The sequence below is a fragment of the Hakea prostrata genome, chromosome 8, assembly GCF_041222555.1.
Source record: "Hakea prostrata isolate BN-2017 chromosome 8, UWA_Hpros_2, whole genome shotgun sequence".
NCBI classification, from domain to species: domain Eukaryota; kingdom Viridiplantae; phylum Streptophyta; class Magnoliopsida; order Proteales; family Proteaceae; genus Hakea; species Hakea prostrata.
The window spans coordinates 32,358,711-32,376,888 of record NC_142607.1 but is presented as its reverse complement, the minus strand read 5'-3'; the positions used below and the strand labels follow the sequence as shown (position 1 = coordinate 32,376,888).

Sequence of the window (18,178 nt, the reverse complement as noted above, 5' to 3'; positions counted from 1 at the left end):
GGAGGATCTCACTGCTTTGAAGAGCTTGGTTGAATCCTGATTGCAAGAGTGTAACCTAAGAAGCATGGCCATCTCCTACACAAGGGGAGGCAAATGAGAAAATTGAGCAGAAAACTGGCAAATGCAAAGAAATGTTCTCAAAATGGAACAAAGAGGCCTTTACGCTTTACAGGAAAATTGACAAGCTGAATCAAGTGGTTGAAGCACTTCAATTTTGTCATCCTTTGATACACAACTTTGGTTGAAATGTGGAGACAAGAAAACAAGATTCTTTCATGCCTCTAATCTACAAAGGAGAAGCAGAAATAGAATACTACAGCTTAGGCTTGATTCAGGGGAATGGACCCACCTCAAACAATGAACTGGTTTTGCCTATAACCAATAACTTCCAATCTTTTTTTTACAGGGGGTAACATTGATGAAAAAGTTCTTAATGTAATCATCCTAGCCATAAATCCAACAATAACCTAATAGATGAATAATGATTTGTGCAGGCTCAACTCAGAGGTCACTTTAACCCCCCCCCCCTCCCCCATAAGACATAAAAGTTTCCTTTTAGTAGTTGTCCAACATATGAAGTACTAAAATGAAAGAGAAAGAACACAATCCTACATCAGCCCGTTAGTCCGTAACACATTTGTATGCAATCACCATTATAAAACCCAAATAAATGCATCACTTCTAACATCAAAGAACAAGAAATTGATGACCAAATAAATATGAAAAAAGAGATTTGATCATTATCATCTCATATTAATAGAAATGAATAAACGGGAAACTCAAACTTAGGAGACACCCAATTTGTGACCAAATAAATATGATTCACAAAATTAACAACAGAAATCCTAATGGGGTTGAACCATCATCTCCTGGACAATTCTCAGGTACTCTTCCGTTTGAGTTAAGGATTCACCTAAAGCAAACAAATGTTAGATCTCAAAATCTAAACAAAAAGACAAAACATAATTACATATGGAAACCACTTAGAAGGCATCAACAAGTAAAACTTCAATATTTACATTTCATAATGGTATTGTTTGTACAAACCATAAATGCTTTATACAATACAAAATATATCTATAAAAAACTACCATTGTGATAATACATAAGAGGAAACATTTATGCAATAAGCAATTTGACTGTTAGGAGGATCAACAATGGCAAACAAGTCCTTCAAAATATTCACACAAAAAAAACCCATTGAGCTTCCATGTCAATCTGCAAGATAGAAACTTTGCGTTAAATTAATAAAAAAAAAATCCTATCATACAACCATTCATTTACAATAATTTGACTTTATTCAAGAATTACTTGGTTAATATACAAAAAAATAACGCAGCCACACATGATTCATATTATAATTTTTAACTCAACTAAATCATATTGATTCACAGCATATTGCATACCTCAAAACTCCATGCTTAAAGCATATGTATTGCCTGGAAACTCATCAATGATAACTTCATCACCATGAAGGGAAGGACTAAGTACATCATTGAGATGTTTCAGATTTACAAGTGGCTCTTAATAGGAACATGTAATAAGCCTCATTGTTTGGGTTACCTCAATTGCATAGGATCTTAGAAAACACAAAAATCGCACTCCTTCCTGTATGTAAGATTATTAACTCAGTTAAAACTCATCTAGATGGGATTACAAAAATTATAATAAAACAACATTTTAAACTTTTTTTTTTATTCTTTGGAATTATTAAAATTCACTAACCACATGCATAGGAGGTTATATCGCCTCCCTACAAGACCTCCTATTATGCGTATGACCCCACATCTACTACAATGTTGAGATCACTTCTCCACTTCTGATTCTATACGTTGTCTCTTTCGTTGACTTGCCTGTTTACGAGTTATAGGAGGCTTCACAACAATGTAAACATCTCCACAGGAGATTTCAGTGACATATCATAATTACGGACATGATTAATTGGTAGTGCATAAACTTGTGCATACTTCTCTTTATGATATTCATGTGAAACATAAGATAAAAGTTGTCCATGAATTTTTGTTATTGTAACACATGCATGAATACAAGGCAAACCTGTCATATCCCACACCTTACAGGAGCAACCTCTCATACTTAAGCGAATAGAATGTGTTCTTAAGTCCCCCTCAACTTCAAAACTAGACAATGATGATCGTCGAGCAAGTAACCTTTCACTTTTACAAGCTCGTTTCTTCAGAATCTTGTTAATCTTAGGACCCACAACATATTTCCACTTAATTAACTTTTGCTGACGTTTATACATCATCTCCATCTGTTTCACCCGTATATTGTTCAGGAGGTTCATAATGGGCAATTCACGTGCTGTTAGAATCCATCCATTAAAAGTCTCTGCATAATTGGAGGTTAACTTGTCATATGCTTTCCAGGGAACAAGCAATTGGCCCAATTCTCTGGTCTAGTCGCCATTAACCATACATATGCATCCTTTGAGACATCCTTAATATCACCCATGTCGTTGTTAAAATCCTCAAGTGTCCTTGCATATGTTGCATTGTGCAACAACGCTTCCAAAGTATTTTTCAAAATGGCTGCGCAAGGTTTTTGAAGAATCTTCTTGAAATTTTCCTTTAAATGGCGTAAACATTATGCATGTTGAACATCCCCAAAGACTGAATGCACCCCATCAATTATGGATTGATGCCTATCAGATATAAAAACAACCTGATCAGTGTTGTCCAATGCCATCTTAAGTTTCTCCAAAAACCATATCCAATCATAGTGATTCTCACCAGGGACAATTGCATAGGCAACAAGAAACATTCCATCATCTGCATCCATTGTTGTAGCAGATAAAAGTGTGCCAAGATACCTAGATTTTATAAATGTACCATCAATGTACAGTACCTGCCTACATCCAGTCATGAAGCCTTGCAAATGCAGCATAATAAGTTACAAATAGTCTTTTAAATCTATCATCATCGTCTAACTCATATTTTTCATGGCTGCAAGGGTTTGTCTCAATAACCTTGTCTCAAAACCAAGGGATGTACTGATATTGTCACATCCCGCCCTAAATCCACCCAGGGGGTACCCTATCTGGGTTACTCAGGAGTGATCCACAGCCCAACAGATCTAGTTTAGGAACGATCATATCCACTTAGCACAATAATATAATAAAAAGCAAGGACAAATTATGGTATTCAAGTAATCTAATAATAAAAGTTAAGAAATGGTCACATAAGGATCACAAAGAACATCAGAGTGCGGAATAACAAGGACCAAATCAAAAGACAACTATAGAGTATAGGGGAAATATACTCTACAAACGTGTGCAGAAGGTAGATCGAAATAAGGTAAAGATTACAACCAGATCTCCAAAGAAAGGAAATAAAAAGGTAAGCAACTAAGTTAAAGTTTCTTCTAACTTATACAATGTCTCCTCAATAACTTAATCATAAGAAACTAAGCCAGGCCGGATTTACTCCTGACAAATATGAGTCTTGAACTGATAGCCTTCATAGATGTAGTCACCGTAGCCAAAGTGGTATGAGTCACCAACTTAGTCCTCAAAGTGTTGACCGTCACAGTCAACAGTAGTAGTACTTGCAGAAAAGTCTTAACAAAATATGTTGCAAAAAGGAGTGAGTTCAAAAGAACTAAGCAAGGAAAGTTATTCCATAATAACATAAATCATATGATGCACAACATAGCATGATGCAATATGATATGAGACATATGATGCAAACATGAATCTAACTCTAAGTATGCTGGTCAACTAGGGTAGACATGCTTTAAGTCATAGCACCATACTTCTTTAGGTCGTCTCTCACTCCCCCTCAATCATACAAGATATCTTGGGTCTGCAAGGATAATTAGGTAAAGTCCTCTCAAACCATGGTAAGGGTTTTGGTCACTGCTCTCTCACATCACCATTTGGTATAAGTATTGGCGCATGTCACGGTAAAGCCTAGCCCAATGCAAGTCATCTGCTCAATCGTATCAACTTAGATCCAGATACGTCCATTCCTCGCCTCGGGCGATCCTTTCCGGTATCCTTCACACTAGAGTCAGCGTAATCCCGGATTACGGACTCATCAACCCTATTGGTCATCCACAAATAGTAAACGGGAAGCTCTCACGTCCTCTCACGGGTTGGTTACCGGTCTTGAGCGCTCGTGAGCCCAAGTCTAGCCATTTCCAACCCTACCAATAAATGGCCCCTTTCGGGTATCCGCAATGCGATTTATATCCTCTCACGGGATGGTTACCGGTTTTGAGCGCACACAAATCCACATTACTACCACGGGTCGTTTGGTCTCAATGCCCTTCCAATTCGGGTCTGATACGACAGGGACATCTTAGCCAAACACCACTAGACAAGTCCTATGTATGTCATCCAATGATCCAGGAAAGCGTTGATGGGCATCTTTGGAGAACATCCCATACTATTCCCTCCGATGTCCAAGGACAGAAGTACCAATAGGGCACTCCCCAATCCCAAATCATACCTATTCAATCACATCACACATAAATGATATTTCATCATATGAACGAGATGTAATATAGCATGATCAATCACATATGTAATTAACACGAATACATAATCATGATAATCAAAGTGATGTATAACATAGTACTACTGTCTTGAAGTATATAAAACAGCCATATGATGTTAGAAATACAACAATTAATGTGAATCTACCAAGTTTCCAACATAGAGGCATAATTCACATAATTCATGTAATTATGGTAATAACTGTCCTTTCCTCAAAATTTGAAGAAGATGATCCGAAGTCACAAGAGAATGGTCCAATTATAGTCTTAAATCCCTAAATAAACATACATGAAGGATTAGAGAAGAAATCAAAACAATCGGAGATCGAACAGATTAAAATTGGGCAAAAGTTGCTGACAGCAATTCTGTTGGTCGATACATTGGGTTAATGGTATCGACCAACAGTATCGACCCAAAGAGTCTCGGACAGGAAATTGGATTTTTGGGTTTTGGCTCAAAATTGGTCTTTCGGGTCTCGGATCGATACAAAACTTGGGGAACAGTTCAAACACAATATAGAGACATTAATTATCAAAGAATTAACATGATCCAATGGTCAATTTAGAAAACCCCAAATTGACATATCAAGTTTAAGAGTTGGAATTCATGGTCTTCAATGGAATCAATTGCAAATGCAAGAGAGCTTAGGAATTTAATCAATGGAATGATGAGCAACAGAATATAGACAATTACTAACATATAATCAGACCTCATTGCTAAATAAAATCAGATTAAGAAAATGAACTCATGTTGCCATGAAGAGGAATCAAAGTAAGAGAGCAAGAACATCAAGTTTCATAATGAAACCAATGCAATTGCAAGGGAGATCAAGGATTCAATCAAGAGAATGATAAGCAATAGATTATGAATGATTATTAACATATAATCAAACTTAGCATACTATAGGAACCAGTTTAGGAGATGAAATCATGTTGCTATGGAGGAATTCCATAAGAAAGACAAGGTTAAGAATCGATATGAGATACATAGCATTGATAGAATGAATGGGGGTTTATAGGAATCACAAGAGACATTAGAAGAGGTGGTTGCAAGGTTGCAACACCTCCTTCATAGCCCCAACAGCAAGAATAAGGTGAGGTAGAAGTAGATTAGAGAGAGAGTGAGAGATTACATACCTTGTAGAAGAGATTAGAGAAGAGAGACAAAGGATTCTTGAAGAAAATCAACACCCAAGCCAAGGAGGAGGCTTAGAGGAGCTTTCCCACTTTCTCAGATGTTGAAATGAGTGAAATAATGTTTTAGGTTGGAGGTTTCACTTAAAAGGAGGAAGAAAATCCAAAAAGCACATTTTTATTCGAATTTGGGCTTGTTGGGTCGATGCTCTTGGTTGATGGTATTGATCAACAGTATCGACCCAAGGTAGTTTCAACAGAATTTTTAGAAATAGTTCAGCAACTTCGGATGCGGATTCGGAGGGCTATACAAGGTCAAATTGAGTGCGGTTTTCTCCTACAAGTCAAGAAAAAAGTCTAGTTTCCAGAGATATCTTCGGATTGGGTACGGGAGTTCATTAGGTCCACCAACTAAGCTCACCTTCTTCGCTGCGCAGATTCTCACAGCACACTGACAATGCTTCCAAGTAGGGCTGCAATTGGGCTGGGCTGGGCCGGGTTTTTGCAATCCCAAGCACAACCCTATATGCTATAATTTGAGCCCATTCCCGCCCTGGCCCTAGTTTCAAGGCCAATGATTATTGTCCCTGGCCCTAAGCCCTACAGGGCCAAGCCAAGCCCATTCCCTCCCTAATTGGCCCTAATTGGGCCGGGTCGGGATGGGTTGGCCCTGATTGGCCCTGATTGACCCTGTCCTTGGCCCTAATTGGCCCTGTCCCTGGCCCTAATTGACCCTGTCCCTGTCCCTGATTGGCCCTGTCCCTGGCCTTGATTGGCCCTGACCCTGATTAGCACTGTCCCTGGCCCTGATTGGCCCAGGCCCTAATTGGCCTTGTCCCTAGCTTTAATTGGCCATTTCTTTGGTTGTAAATATCAAATGTAAGACAGGTAGTAATTAAAATACATATTAAAATAATAAATTCTTAAATTCCAAACTCAGTTCTGGAAAATAAAATAGTAAAGATGTCAACAAATATTCCAAAACTTATATTCAATATGTATTTAACTATTTATACTCATTTAGATTTTAGAGAAATAGAGAAATCCAAATTTCTAGGGTTTTTTAATTTGCTATTTGATGAAAATTATGGTTATTATATGTAAGCTCAAAGGGAAAAAGAAAAAGATTTATCTCAATTCTCAATTAATTTTTAACTTCTAAGACAATGGTCAAACTTCATTCCAAATTTTCAATTTGTCTTTCCCCCAAGTTTCTCTCTCTCTCTCTCTCTCTTATTCTGTTTTTTCCTTTGGTTTTTCTCCAGCAGTAAAGAGTTAAAATTATTCATAAAATATAATAAGTAGAGAGAAGAATTGTAATTAAATTTAGGCATATTCGAAAGTCAAGTTAATTATAGAGAATGTCACACAAACTCTTTTTATAAACTTAGAAACATCAGAGATTCGGAATTCAAAAGGAATCTAATAAATGAAAATTTTATCTTCAAAGTCAAGAACTTAAGCCGTAGGAAGGTATGTTTTCATTCAAAACTGTTCAATAAATTGATATCTTTATTCAATACAAAAAAAATCATATAAAACCTTGTTAACAAGTAAATCGACGATAATTTAGTATTTAACAAAAAAAAAATGTATTTTTTTCATAGTTAAAGAAAATGATGTTTAGTTACAAACATAGTTATATGTTTTTAATAATTTTTTTGAAATATCACAGTAGATTTGTTAGATACTCATGATGAGAAGTTGGGATATAGATTTGTTAGATATTAATTCTTTATGTAATAGTTTTTATTATTTATAATATATTATCTCGCCTTAGTCAAAAATCAAAATCAATATTTTATTGAACTAAAAATGACTTTGTTGGAAAAATAAAAATTACCTTAAAATAGTGAATTTATAGTCTAATATGATCAAAGTGACTAAATGTCAAAATCAAGACTCATATCAATGTTAGTATGAAGATCAGGGTAAGAATCTAGTACTGTAGTACATGATCATCGTCAAATTAATATTAAGATTAGAGCCAAAATTAGGGTCAGGATCAGGGCCAAAATCAAATAGATGCTTATTACATTGGTAATGAGGTTATAATTTATTTTTATTAATTTTTTACAAAACATGATCATGTTTCTAAAATTTGACACGTGTCAAGTATCCACCCATATAGGTGGAGGGTCTAGAGTCTTTAGACTCAAATCAGAGCCAGGATTAGGGTCAGGATCATAGCTAATATAAGGGCCAAGATCAGGACCAGGATCAGGGCCAAGATCAGGACCAGAATTAGGGCCAAGATCGGGGCCGGGATCGGGGCCAGAATCGGGGCTAGGATCGGGGCACGTGGCGGGGCCAAGATCGGGGCCAAAATCGGGGCCTAGGTCGGGGCCAAAATCAGGGCCTGGGTCAGGGCCAAAATCAGGGCTTGGGTCAAGGCCAAAATCAGGGCCTGGGTCAAGGCCAAAAATCAGGGACGGGCCGGGATGGGCTGGGCGGGCCAGAGAGTAATCCTAGGCCCGCCCTTGGCCCTAGTTCAGGGCCAGAATATTTTGGCCCTAACACGCCCTTAGGGCCAAAATCTTTAGCCCAAGCCTTATTCGGGCTCAGGGCGGGTCAGGGCCGCCAGGGCCAAACTTGCACCCCTACTTCCAAGTATGGAGCACCATCATCAAAATCCATGGGTTTCGGGTCGAACGCCATGTCTTCCATATAGAGGGCCCACAAGGACTTCTCTCACCACTTCGGGTCATTGGATCTACAAACAATATAAATTCCGGGCCTGGTCAGGGTAAGGATAAGGCCGGATTTCACAGGATCTACCCTAAGGAAAAGGTCAGACATGGCCTCCTAAGGCTTTCAAGGATAAAAACATTGAAATCAAGGTCCGACTTCAAGGTCTAACATTAAACAAGTCTTTCTTTATCCCAAAACAAATAGGGTGTCCTGGTTAGGTTTGGGCTGGATTTCACAGATATGACTCCTTGTAAGATCCAAATATTCTCTCATTTGCAACCTCCTTAGCTCTCCAACATTGCATATACCTCAATTCTAGGTGGTAGTCTCTTTTCATATCAATAACAATTTCAGTTGATGGATACTTTGGGGTGTCTCGAACTTTCTCAACCACAACATTACCTAAAACAGATTGTGGTACCTTAACCCTATCGTTAAACTGAGATCCAGGAGGATGTTGGTGTTCTCCTTGGTACTTGTAAATTCTAAACATTTTAGTCGGCTTCAAATGACTTGTCTTAACAAACCAACAACATCCCTCAACTGCACACTCAATAATAACCCTTGTTTTGTTACTTCGCTTTACATGACAACAAAAACCATTTGCAATTGCAAATTGATAAACTGATTGTTGAAAGTCAGTGGCTGATTTGAACATCTGTCCCACACCTTCTATTGCCTTCTCCCAGAATACAGTTAGTAGTTTGTCTGTAGGTGTTTCACTAAAACAAACAATACCCCTATCACAATTATCAACATCATTCCCATTATCCATCTGCTCTGACTGCACAAAGGTAACACTTCCCCTGCTAAAACAATAAAATAAAGATAAATCAATATTTACATCGCATTACAACCTTGAAGAATATAAAAGCTTATATGAGGCAAGTTGGTAAGACTATAAATACTTGGCATCATACTTGTGAAACCCAGCCCTATCCTAACCCTGACCCCAACAAGGATCCTTTGATGTTTGTAGGTCCGAAGACCCAGAATGGTGGAAGAAGAGACTTGTGGGCCCTCGTAGTTGAAGATTCGGTGTATGACTCAGAGCTTATGGATATTGACAGTGATGCCCCTTACTTGGATACACTGTCAGTGTTCGGTGAGAAACTGCGCCTAGAAGAGGGGAAGCTTAGCTGAAGTATTTGATGCACTTCCAATCTTGTTTCGAGGTAATTTCTCTAATCTAGACTTGTTGATTGACTTGTAAGAGAAAACCCAAATCAATTTGGATCAGTCTGGCCTTCCAATTCCCTATTTGAAGTTGTTGTCATGGCTTGGTCGACTAGCCCAGTCGACCAGCAGATTATTAAATACGAAAATCACAAATTTCTTGATTATTTTAAGCCTACTTATTGGGATCTCGTGAATAGAACCCTACCCTAATCATTTGGACTCTAGAGAATGAGGAGTGAGCTTCCCAAGGCTATCTCTTGGAGTTTGTGAAGATTCTTGATGAGTCCAATAGGGTTGACGAGTCCATAGTCCGGGACTATACTGACTCTAGTGTGAAGGATACCGGAAAGGATCGCCGGGGGTGAGGAATGGTCGTATCTGGATCTAACATGATATGACTGAGTAGATGACTTGCATTAGGCTAGGCTTTATCATGACATGCGCCAATACTTAGACCAAATGGTGGTGTGAGAGAGCGGCGACTTAAACCCCAGCCATGGATATGTCTCGAGGGATGCATGACCGAATTCTCACCTGCTTGAGTGATTGAGACCTACCCAAAGAAGTATGGTGCTATGACTTAAAGCATGTCAGCCATAGAGACTAGCATATGTAGAGTTAGAATCATATATGCATCATCTGTCTCATATCATTTCGCATCATGTTATGTTTCGTATCATATGACATGTGTATTATGGAACAACTGCCTTGCTAAGTTATTTTGAACTCATTCCTTTCTGTGCAATTGTTTTGATAGATTTCTCTGCAGTTCCGAAGAAGGCTGATGGGTCATACCTCGAGGCTGACTAGGATCCCGCATACTACACTGAAGGTCTTGGCCATTATGAAAGTTACAGTGAAGGTACCGAGGGTGATTACCCTCCGTACCAAGATTAGCCCGACCTTGGTGTGGGAGAGGCCTTACTTAGTTTCCTTTGTGTACACCTATGAGTACACATTGTATAAGACCGAGGAGACCTTAGCTTAGGCTTTACCTTGCTGCTAATTTGGAACCTGGATCTGTAATTTAACTTTCACTGATATACTCCTTGAAGTTTTGGATTTGTAACTTAACTTGAATTATCTACTTTCCGTTGCTATTGAGGGAGTGACTTCCGCTCACTTTCTCTCTTTTTGGATTATATATATTTTGGTATCATTTTATTCCGCACTCTGATTATCTGTTTATCATATTCATGATCCTTTTATTATATGCTTTTACCTTGACTATTATTGTTCATGATTGCGTTATCGTGTATGTGGGAGGCATGATTGCTCGATCTTGATCCTTGGGACTGTGGATCACATACCCGGGTATGCCTGATGGGGTACCGGCTGGGTGGATGTGACAATACTGGTCACTTACAATAGAGCCATCATTCTTTGATACAAAAACATCTATGATGGCATTAACATTGCCAAACTCTAACATATTATGAATATCTGGATCTCCCTTAGGTTAATAGGAGCCAATCTACTCCTAGGAACTAATTGCTTCAGTAGAACACATTTAGGGCTCAAATTCCATGATGAACAAACCTTCTCCAAGAACTGGATGTAATTCATTGTTCCATCCATCCGAATTGCAATAGAATCACCTCCCTCATTGATATATGTTCCATTACTCTTTCTTACTAACATTCCACCATAGTTGCATACAACTAATACTGAACTTGACATACTTCCAATATCCTGCAATCACCATATACCAAAAACAAATAAATAACCATATATAAGAGCTACCAAGCTAACTTGAAACATAATGTAGTTTATCCATCCACCCCCTCCCCCCCGCCTCCCTCGCCCCTTGCAAGGGATTGTTATGAATTCCAATTAAGTTATCTAGAAAACTTCTAACTCTCACTACTATAACTAAATAACTTTGTCACCTTTCTAAACAAAAGTTGTACACAACACACAAGGCTCTAATTTTTAGCAAAGTTTGGGAAGTCAAACAAATGTAGCCTCAACCCTGTTTCAAGAGAGGTTATTTCAATGGGTTAGGTAATTACAAACTTTATCCTCAATGTGAGCACTTAACCAACAAACCAAGCATGACCTGCATATTCAATCTAAATGTAGGTTGAAATGCTTGATCTCATTCTCTTTCTCTCTTGAACAAATTATTTCTACATTCAAAGTTTTTGTTATTTATGTCATCATAGGGTCTGGTCCCCTACAGCTAAACTAATATATTATGCAAAACAAAACAGATTCCAAACCAATTCAACTTAAGCAACAATATAGTCCATGAGGCCTCTCCTTGTTGATTTTCTTCATTTCTACTTTTTATTCCCTTTCACTTCCCATACTTCTATATAAAACAAAAAATCCTAGATTTCCATATAGGTTATGCTTATTATCAACATAAAGCATTCTAAACAACATTTTTTTAGAGGATCACAAATTCTCTATCTCTCTAGCTTCATCAGTTTTTTTTTTTTTTTTTCTTTCTTTTTTATCCACGTATCCACTTATTTACTTTCTACATTTCTTGCAACCAAAGTTTTGAATAAGACAAAAGGACATGCATTAGCATGACCTAACTGCTAGTGTCAAACCTCAATTTAAGATTTTTCACACACCATGTGCCATTTCTAATACTCACTATTTGAAAATTAAAGATTTATTTATAACTATTACATGTACAATCAAGAAATCCTAAAAGCACCCATTTTCTATCTCTTGTTTACACTTAATGTTTTATCAATTTCTTGTTGACCAAATCAACTAACCAACCTTTTCCTTTGTTCCAATACCTATCAAAAGGAATGACAGCAACCTCCCAATAAAGGAGCTTAGCATCAATCTTAGATAATGTTTGGAAGGGGTTTATTAACAAAAATGAAGGTTAAAGAAAGACATAGAAATACTTGCTTCTCAAGCAAGCTTGGTGCCTCTTGAATGAACTCACTCTATGTGGGCAAAAATCCTAAAAACCACATATTTCCCAAACAACTCTGAGTTCGTTCCAACTAATCTAACTGATGACCAACTTGCTGAGAAGATAAGTGCAATAGGGCTAAAGGGATAACTTCAAATAACCTTTGTCTTCCAACACCAACAGATGCCGCAAGTGATATGTGGCATTGCATTTAGAAATTTGAGAAAGAAATCATTTTTTTGGTAGTTTCTAGATTGCATTACTCCTATGTAAATTTACTTAAACTTATGTAGCTAAATACTGTAACTAGAAAAAATTGTTTGTAGTAACTTGTTACTGAGAAGCTTCTAACCTAATGAGCAACTGTTGTCCCATTTAAGTTTATCATTTTGATCTGTACTTTACTTTCATGCCTATCTAAAATTTTGTTGTGTGAGGAACTGTATTGGACTTGGTTTAGTTAATTAACTCTAGTTGGTATATTATAGGTACTCAAGCTTTGTGCTAAAACAAGGGAAGCCATAAGCTCCTATTACCCCTATACCCCCATAGCAAGTCCTTCCAACAAACCAAATACTTGTAAATATCTAATCCCAAATTCGAGACTATTGTTTGAAAACACTTTTATGTTTGCAAGGAATTACTAGAGACAATGTAATACCAAGCAAATGAGGGTTATGCTTTGAGAACAATGGTTAGGATGTTATTTTAAGGAGAGGGAACACAACCTATAAGCAACAACTGGATAATATTTACAGTTGCTCTTTACCGAGGGTTATAGACTACTGGACTTGGGAATTCTAGTCCAATGCATTATCTAAGATTTCTTGTCCAGGGAAGAATTTAATATTAAGCAAACAAAATCTGGGCCAATTTATTTAGTTTCTCTATTACTACCTACTAACACAAAGGTCAAAACAATGTTGGCTACCTGTCATTTTGCTCTAGTCCTCTTTATAGTAATTTTCTTATTTAAAATAAGACCACCTAAGATTACACTATTTTGTAAGTTTCTCCTTCAATTTAATGGATTTTTTCTTTCAACGAAAAAAATAATTTGCTTCTCTCCTATCTTTCGGTTTAGCAGCTAGAAATTTGCAATAGTCAAGTATACCCAAGGGGTCGAACACCTCTTTTGCAAGCTACTAACCAACAACACTAGATCACATTTCAGGTGTATCTATTTAATTTTTGTATTATTATTCAACAACAAAAAGAGTTGATCGTGAGGAGAATGAACAACAAAGGCAATCTAACAATGTACATACATGTAACATTCAATACACTAAATTTAAATGGGAAGAAGAAGAGTCCATAGCTGTGTGAACTAGAAAAGGTAAAAATAGGAAGAATAAGAGTCGACAACAGTTATGTGTAGGGGGTTTGAAGGAACATGTATGTACCTGATTTGCAGCAATATTCCGGTTCTGGATGGAGTGAGAACAAAGAAGCAGGAAAGGAGAAAAGAAGAAAGGATTAGAACCAGATTAACCAATGAAATGGAAAACCTAGAAAGCCAAAATGCTTACCTCAATCCACCATGCTTGAATATCGACTAGATTGCTTCTCGTTATGGCAACCAAAGTTAAAACACCAGCGTCTTCTCCCCCCATTTGTCCAGTGATTTCGGTAGAATATTGGGCGATTGAAACTTGCAACTCAATCCACGATTTTGAAAAAAAAAAAATAGGGCGATCTGCAGCTTCAATCCACGATTTCGGTGTTTTCTTGGTCAATCTGGGAAGAACGCCTACCTATACTGTCGAAGACGGAGGTATGACACTGTTTTGCCCATTTTGGTAATACAAAACCCAATATCAGCCATTTTCATTGAATATAAGTTGCAGTGGCTATTTTTGTAAATTTAAAGCCAAAACTGGCTAATCTCGTGATTTTCCCAAGAATAATGGTGTTGGGGTGCAAGATAACCATACAAAGTAAAGTCTGGATCCTCTATGTACCCATTGGGGAAGAGTTCGGTGCTTCCCTTACATATTTTTACCAAACATCAGAATTGGGATCAGAGAGGAGGATCATTGAGAATTTCATTTACGATTTATTTTGTTAGAATTCAACGACAAACCCTTCTCCTAATATGTGGTAGAGAAGTGTGAGGGCAACACAAACCTCTATATTCGTTCCTCAATGAATCATCCTATAAAAAGTCTTTAATAAAAAAAAAACACGTCTCTTCAATCCATGCTTCTATACAAGGAGTTCAGATCCTCTAGGTCTTGGCATCCGGTGTGTTCGTGGGTCCTCCTGCCTGATGCTCTCTATGTGGCACCAAGACTGGTCTTCGAGTACCATAGGTAGGGCATTCAGTGGCCGGATGCAATGCAAGGACCATGCTGTCTTTCCATGGAAGATATTTATTCTGACGAAGGAACTGGGTGGAGTGGATATTTATTCCGACACGAGGCGGTTTGAGATTCGAACTGGCTGGTCAGTTTCAGGTGGAAACAAAACTAGAAGCTCTCCACTCCACTTATCTAACTTCCTCTCCATCAAGTTGAACAAAGTAACTACCTCTGTTGAAGTTTAAACTTATTCCATTGCAGTGTATGTATAATCTATATGAGATTATTGATGGGACAAATCCATGCCCACCTCCCATTGTTGCATGTTCATCTTCCACAGCTTTCATCCCTCCAGCACAAGTTCCCAATCCTAAGTATGACGATTGGATATGCCAGAATCAACTCTTAATGTGCTGGCTTATTGGATCATGAAGTGACAATATGCATGCCCAAGCAATCAGTTGCACCAATGCTAAAGAAGTATGGGATCAACTCGAGAAGCTCTACTCCACTTCCTCCACTGCTTGGGTGATGCAAGATTCAAATTCAAGAGTTGTAACTTAGTTGGAAACTCTTTATGAATTTTTTTGTAAGTCATGTACATACCATTCGATATCAATATACGGAATCACAACAGCTTTCCAATCGTTGATGTATATTGGATCAAGCAATTGAACCATGTTACAACATCATGACTTCTTCTCTGTTTCTTCTTCTTTTTCCTCACTTACAATATCAATTTTCAAAAAGAATGAATATTAAAGTCCTAATGCCACCTCTAAAAGCGAATATATTAATTGCCAACTTTCCACAATCCCCTCCTCCACACCTTCAATGGAATTGAAAGATGATAAATCCCTTTCCCTAGAGAGTGTAAGATCACCCAATGATACACCTTCCAGGATTTCCTCGTGAGATCTCACAACTCATCCATGGTAGTAAATTAAAAATTTGCATGTCAAATCAGGGAGAAGTGAAATTGGTTCCGTTGCAATTCATACTCTTGTTGCAGGATAACAATCCTATGATACGAACCAGCTTGCATAGGAGATGGAATGGAGTCGATCTCAAGCATTTTTAATTTGAACTCCTCACCACACATGCATATGATTTAAACATTCTAAGTGATCACAAGGGGTCCAAATGAAAAAAAAAAGGACATTCTTTTTATCGAATCTAATTTGGTCAACTGTAAGGGCTCAAAATGACAAATCAAAAAATAAAAAATAAAAAAATAATCTGACAAACCTAATGGGACCCACAATGTAGACAAATAAGCTAAAATGGTTCTTGTGAACGTGTGAATTACTTGGAATCACATTATAGATGCAACTATGTGCTTATGTATGCACGTGGATATGTCTATGATTTTGTGTGCCCAAGTTGTACCCTAGAGCTATGGGCGCACCACTTCAACAAGTATGCCCTGATTTGCGATCGACAGTTGACCCTTAATTTTTGAGTGCTCAACATTTGACATTTTGAATTTGAGATTCACCCACGGCCAAATGATTAACGAAATCAAGATGTTTTAGTCCATTCAATTAATCTATATAGGAATCTCCTTGATGCGTCCAAAATCTGCTCAGCCGTTAGATCTCCACATGATGTCCTGCAAAACGAAAGCGTCAGATGTGGCCCGACCGCTGAGGTCGGGAGTCCACCTCCGAAGGCTAAGTCAGTTGATGAACTTAATCACAAACGGCTCTGCTAGAAGCGCAGAGCTACGGAATGAAGAACTGGGAAAGGTGATCTAGATAGCATATCGCTGATAGTTTAGGTCTATCAGTATGTATTTGAACCTGAGTCTCAGATAGTATTCTTTTTTCGATCCCCTCACCTTGTATGGTATTGAGGTTTATATAGAGTGTACCTTCAAATCTCCTTCGTTGGATGCACTTGAGCCTTCTTCGGGTAGTCGTTGGATCTTATCAGTGAGATCTGTTGAGCAATAGACTTCTACTAGTTTGGACTAGTAGAGGACTCCTGGGATAACCTTTAGGTTATACGATGTTTATCCCTTCGATAATGATTATCCACAGCCGTCAATTCGAGTCTGCCATCATTAGGGTGATTACCCTAATCCATAAGTAGGATTAGGGCACGCTTGCAGCCGAATAAGCTTTCTTCTTCAGCAAGCCATCTTTTGGATCCGGTTTGCTCGGGAGCGAATCGGTTCTTTCCGTCTCGACCGGGGTCGAGGGTCGGACCAGGTATGAACCCAGTCTGATCATAATTTCTCCGTATCACGAGCCCCACAGACCAAGCGTTCTGTCGATCCCGAGGGCTTGGTTTTTAACTGGGTTCGTCGTCAGATGATAATCTCTGCGTGCTTCATTAAATGTCATATCACATTTAATGCGGTGGTCACTTTTCCTCGAGCGTTGCGGAGTGTAAGGCCACATATCTCCTTGCAGTTGATCTGTTGTGGCTCACGTCATCCAAGCGACGGTTTCCGAACGCCTATTTCAGATTCGTGAGTTCAAACTTTCAAAACGTCTTTCAATCTTGATCGCTAATTTTGAATCAATCTCGATCGTTCAGATTCCCGAACACTCGTGCGGGAGTTTTAAAAGCGGTTCGTTGTCTTCGTAGGTTTCATTCTTCCCGTCTGGAATTTGAACCTTTGTTGTTCGCTTCGCGCCTTCCCGCTCTCAAGCTTTCGTCCCACCGAATCGGTAAGTTTACTTGGTCTTTTTCTTTTTGTAGTTTACTGAAACGAGTAATGGCGGACGATAGGGCTTCTTTAGTACCCCTCGTTGGTAATAGCAATGATGCTTTTGCCTCTCCCCGCTCCCGAACAGTCGGATAGTGATAACAAAACCCTAATCGTCCTCTCCGCAAGAGTTCGCTGAAGTTTCTCAAAAAGGTTTTGAAAGAAAAACCGAAACTTCTCCCCGTCCCTCTCGAGTCCGGATCTTCCAATATTGTCGAGTCTTCTAGGCAGCCTCAAACCTCCGGGTCCAATGGTGGACCTGGCTCTGTTTCCTCCATTTACAATGAGGAAACCCTTCTTTCAGCTGTCCAAGATTTTGATCTTCCTTCCTCATATCAGGTTAGGGCTCTCCAGCCTGATGAAAGGGTTGATTCATCCCTTTCGGGTGAATTTTCTCTGTATATAGATGCACTGGAAAGCGGGGTTCGCTTTCCCTTTTTTAATCCTTTGTTCTCCGCAGTTTTGAATCACTGGAACATTTGTCCCGGAATGCTCCTCCCCAATAGTTGGCGTCTCATCGTCGGCTTCTTGGGTTTGTGTTTTGAGCTTGGCATTACGCCATCTCTTTCTCTCTTTGTACATTTTCATGTTCTTTCTATCTCCCATCCTCCCGGATGGGTTTTTCTTTCCAAACGCAATAAGGCTAAACTTGATTGGAGGGGTAGCATCCTTGTCAAAGGAACTTGCCCTTCTAACCACAAAAGATGGCGCGAATGATACTTTTTCTGTCAAGCGCCTCCATCAGATCTTAACTTCCCA

The 18,178-nt window shown here is 38.5% G+C and overlaps 1 protein-coding gene across 1 annotated transcript; it reads right to left on the bottom strand.

The window, feature by feature from the left end:
- Window positions 1-1,876: 1,876 nt before the first annotated feature.
- Window positions 1,877-14,016, bottom strand: LOC149007582 (uncharacterized). The gene is made up of 8 exons (XM_089167108.1): window positions 13,933-14,016; window positions 13,807-13,830; window positions 11,059-11,211; window positions 10,875-10,972; window positions 8,649-9,146; window positions 2,683-2,830; window positions 2,370-2,586; window positions 1,877-2,322 (listed from the first exon to the last, which is right to left on the bottom strand). The coding sequence occupies exons 1-8, from the start codon at window positions 14,014-14,016 to the stop codon at window positions 1,877-1,879; spliced, it is 1,668 nt and encodes a 555-aa protein (XP_089023234.1).
- Between the last annotated feature and the right edge of the window lie 4,162 nt (window positions 14,017-18,178).

Excerpts from the sequence above, each read along its gene's own strand:
- LOC149007582 (XM_089167108.1), bottom strand. The coding sequence starts at position 14,016 with ATGGGGGGAGAAGACGCTGGTGTTTTAACTTTGGTTGCCATAACGAGA. Across the intron at positions 9,147-10,874 it reads GGCTCTATTGTAAGTGACCA|GGGAAGTGTTACCTTTGTGC; the intron begins GTATTGTCACAT and ends TTGTTTTAGCAG. Across the intron at positions 2,323-2,369 it reads CCCTGGAAAGCATATGACAA|CACGTGAATTGCCCATTATG; the intron begins GTTAACCTCCAA and ends GGATTCTAACAG.